General features: G+C 15.6%; 1 protein-coding gene across 1 annotated transcript in view; it reads left to right on the top strand.

The window, feature by feature from the left end:
- The first annotated feature begins 1,012 nt into the window (after positions 1–1,012).
- LOC102674189 (probable ATP-dependent RNA helicase DHX34) overlaps positions 1,013–2,463 on the top strand; it is a 5,460-nt gene continuing 4,009 nt past the window's right edge. The window contains exons 1-3 of the mRNA XM_031514096.1: positions 1,013–1,685; positions 1,773–1,939; positions 2,073–2,279. Coding sequence (XP_031369956.1) covers positions 1,013–1,685; positions 1,773–1,939; positions 2,073–2,279 — 1,047 coding nt within the window. The remainder of the gene's footprint in view (positions 1,686–1,772; positions 1,940–2,072; positions 2,280–2,463) is intronic.

Genomic DNA, 2,463 nt, shown 5'->3' with positions numbered 1-2,463 from the left:
TTAATTACTATTTTATATTATAATATTTTAGATTATAAATAACAATATATATTATAATATCGAGATTCAAAAATTCTTGACTTTGAATTTTATTTATTTTTCTATATTCTTATAACAATAAATAACATAAATAAATATATATATAAACATTTACATTTGCAACGATATTTTCTTTTATTTTTTTTTTATATTTTATTTTAAAATAAAAATTTATATTTTTTCTTAAAAAATTTTTAAATAAATTTTTCTAAAATTTTAATTTATTTTAAATAAAATTTGAATATGCATATCTTTTTCGTTGTATAAATGTTACAATTATGATATTATATAATTGTTTGCATAATTAAAGTATTGATATTATGAAAATTTAAAAATTTTTAAAATTAATTTTTCAAATCCATAAAAAAAATATTTAAACTATATATCATTTATGTATACATACTTATGTGTTTATAATTTTTTAAAAATATATATAAAAATTATTATTAATTATTATGAATTAAAATAATTTATGAATTATATTATATTAAGATAATTAACGAATAACATATTAATACTGATCTTATTAATAATTAAATTTTAACTATTTTTTAAAATTTATTACTAATTATGTTACTTAATTATTATTAATAAGAACAAGTGAATATAGTCAGAGTAATGGAAAAACAAGTAGCTTTAAAGAAAATTAAATAAAAATTTGATAAATCATAATAAAATATAAATATATTAATTCAAATAAATTTCGTTTATAAAATAAAATAATATATGAATTAAAATTAAAAAGTGTTTTTTAAAAAAATTATACTGTATTTATTAATATAAAACTTAAAGGTTATGTTAAAACAATATATTCAAATATTTTGTATTATAAAAAAATTTAAACATTCGTATAATTTATATCTATATTTTAAAAATTGTAATAAATAAGAAGTTTAATACTGAATATGATAAAATATACTTTTATGATTATATTATATAAAACAATAAAATAAAATATTTTTTTTATTAAAATATGAATTCACGATATGAACTTGATAATAAATTTAAGCATAAATATAATAATGAACGAAAATATGATCTAAAATTTACAAATAGTACGAATTATGATAAAAAAGATACTATAAATAAAAAAAATAATGGTTCTCAAGAAATTTCTAATAAAAATTACAAAGACTTTTATTTCAGTAAACATAAACATGAATTGAATAAAGTATTCTCAGGAAATTTAAATATAATCCAAGATATTGATGATTTTTGGAAATTTGTTAATAAATATGAAACTGTACAAAAAAAATTAAAAATTTCTGATATTTCATCTAAGTTTTTATTAAATACCATTGGTGTACCAGAATTATACCATAAATTACATTGTATAAATTTTAAACTGAGTTATAATTTTAATGAATTGTTTACACATGTATTATCAATTGAAACATTAACAGAAAAATGCTTATTAAAATTTCAAACTATAATCGTTTTATATTTAGACTTTAAACAAAAAGAAAAGTTTATTAAATTAAAAAAACTTAGGGATTCACAGGCAAATTTACCAGTTTATCAATATAAACATGAAATTATTCAAAGTATAAAACAAGAACGGGTAGTTATAATTGCTGGCGATACTGGTTGTGGAAAATCTACTCAAGTACCTCAATATTTATACTCAGCAGGTTTTCAAAAAATTGGTATATATAATAAGAAAAAAAATGTTATATTTAAGATTAAAAATATTATAATATTAAATAAATTTTTTCTTGATAATGAATTTTTAGCTTGTACACAACCAAGACGAATAGCTTGTATATCTTTAGCAAAACGTGTTGCTTTTGAGACATTAACAGAAAATTATAATGATGTTGGTTACCAAATTCGTTTTGAAAAACAAAAAAATCAAAATACCAAAATTACTTTTATAACAGAAGGTCTTTTGTTAAGACAGGTAAAAATAATAAATGTAATAAATATCTAATAATATATTTTATTATAGTAATTATTTTATTATAGAAATTAATCATGAATTAAATATAATAGTATTAGAATTTTAATATTAATATATTCTATATTTCCTTTAGTTATCTGGAGAATTTGAATTGTTATTTTATGATGTAATTGTTTTGGATGAAGTGCATGAACGTCACTTACATGGAGATTTTCTTCTTGGCATTATGAAATGCATTATTAATCAAAGATATGATTTAAAATTAATACTTATGTCTGCAACTATAAATATTGAACTTTTTAGTAATTATTTTGCTAAAGAAAATGTTAAAATAATACAGGTACATTTAATCATTTAAATTATAAAAAATTATATTTTATTATATTATATTATATTATATATAAAATCATATTATCATATATCATATTATAAAAAGTTATATCTATATTTATCTAATTGATAATATTATATAATTATATAAATTATAAATATATAATAAATATATTATTAATTCTAATATAATA

This window comes from Apis dorsata, unplaced genomic scaffold (assembly GCF_000469605.1).
Source record: "Apis dorsata unplaced genomic scaffold, Apis dorsata 1.3 scaffold_891, whole genome shotgun sequence".
In the NCBI taxonomy this organism is placed as follows: Eukaryota; Metazoa; Arthropoda; class Insecta; order Hymenoptera; family Apidae; genus Apis; species Apis dorsata.
The sequence above is the reverse complement of the archived record's forward strand: the minus strand, read 5'-3'. Positions and strand labels throughout refer to the sequence as shown.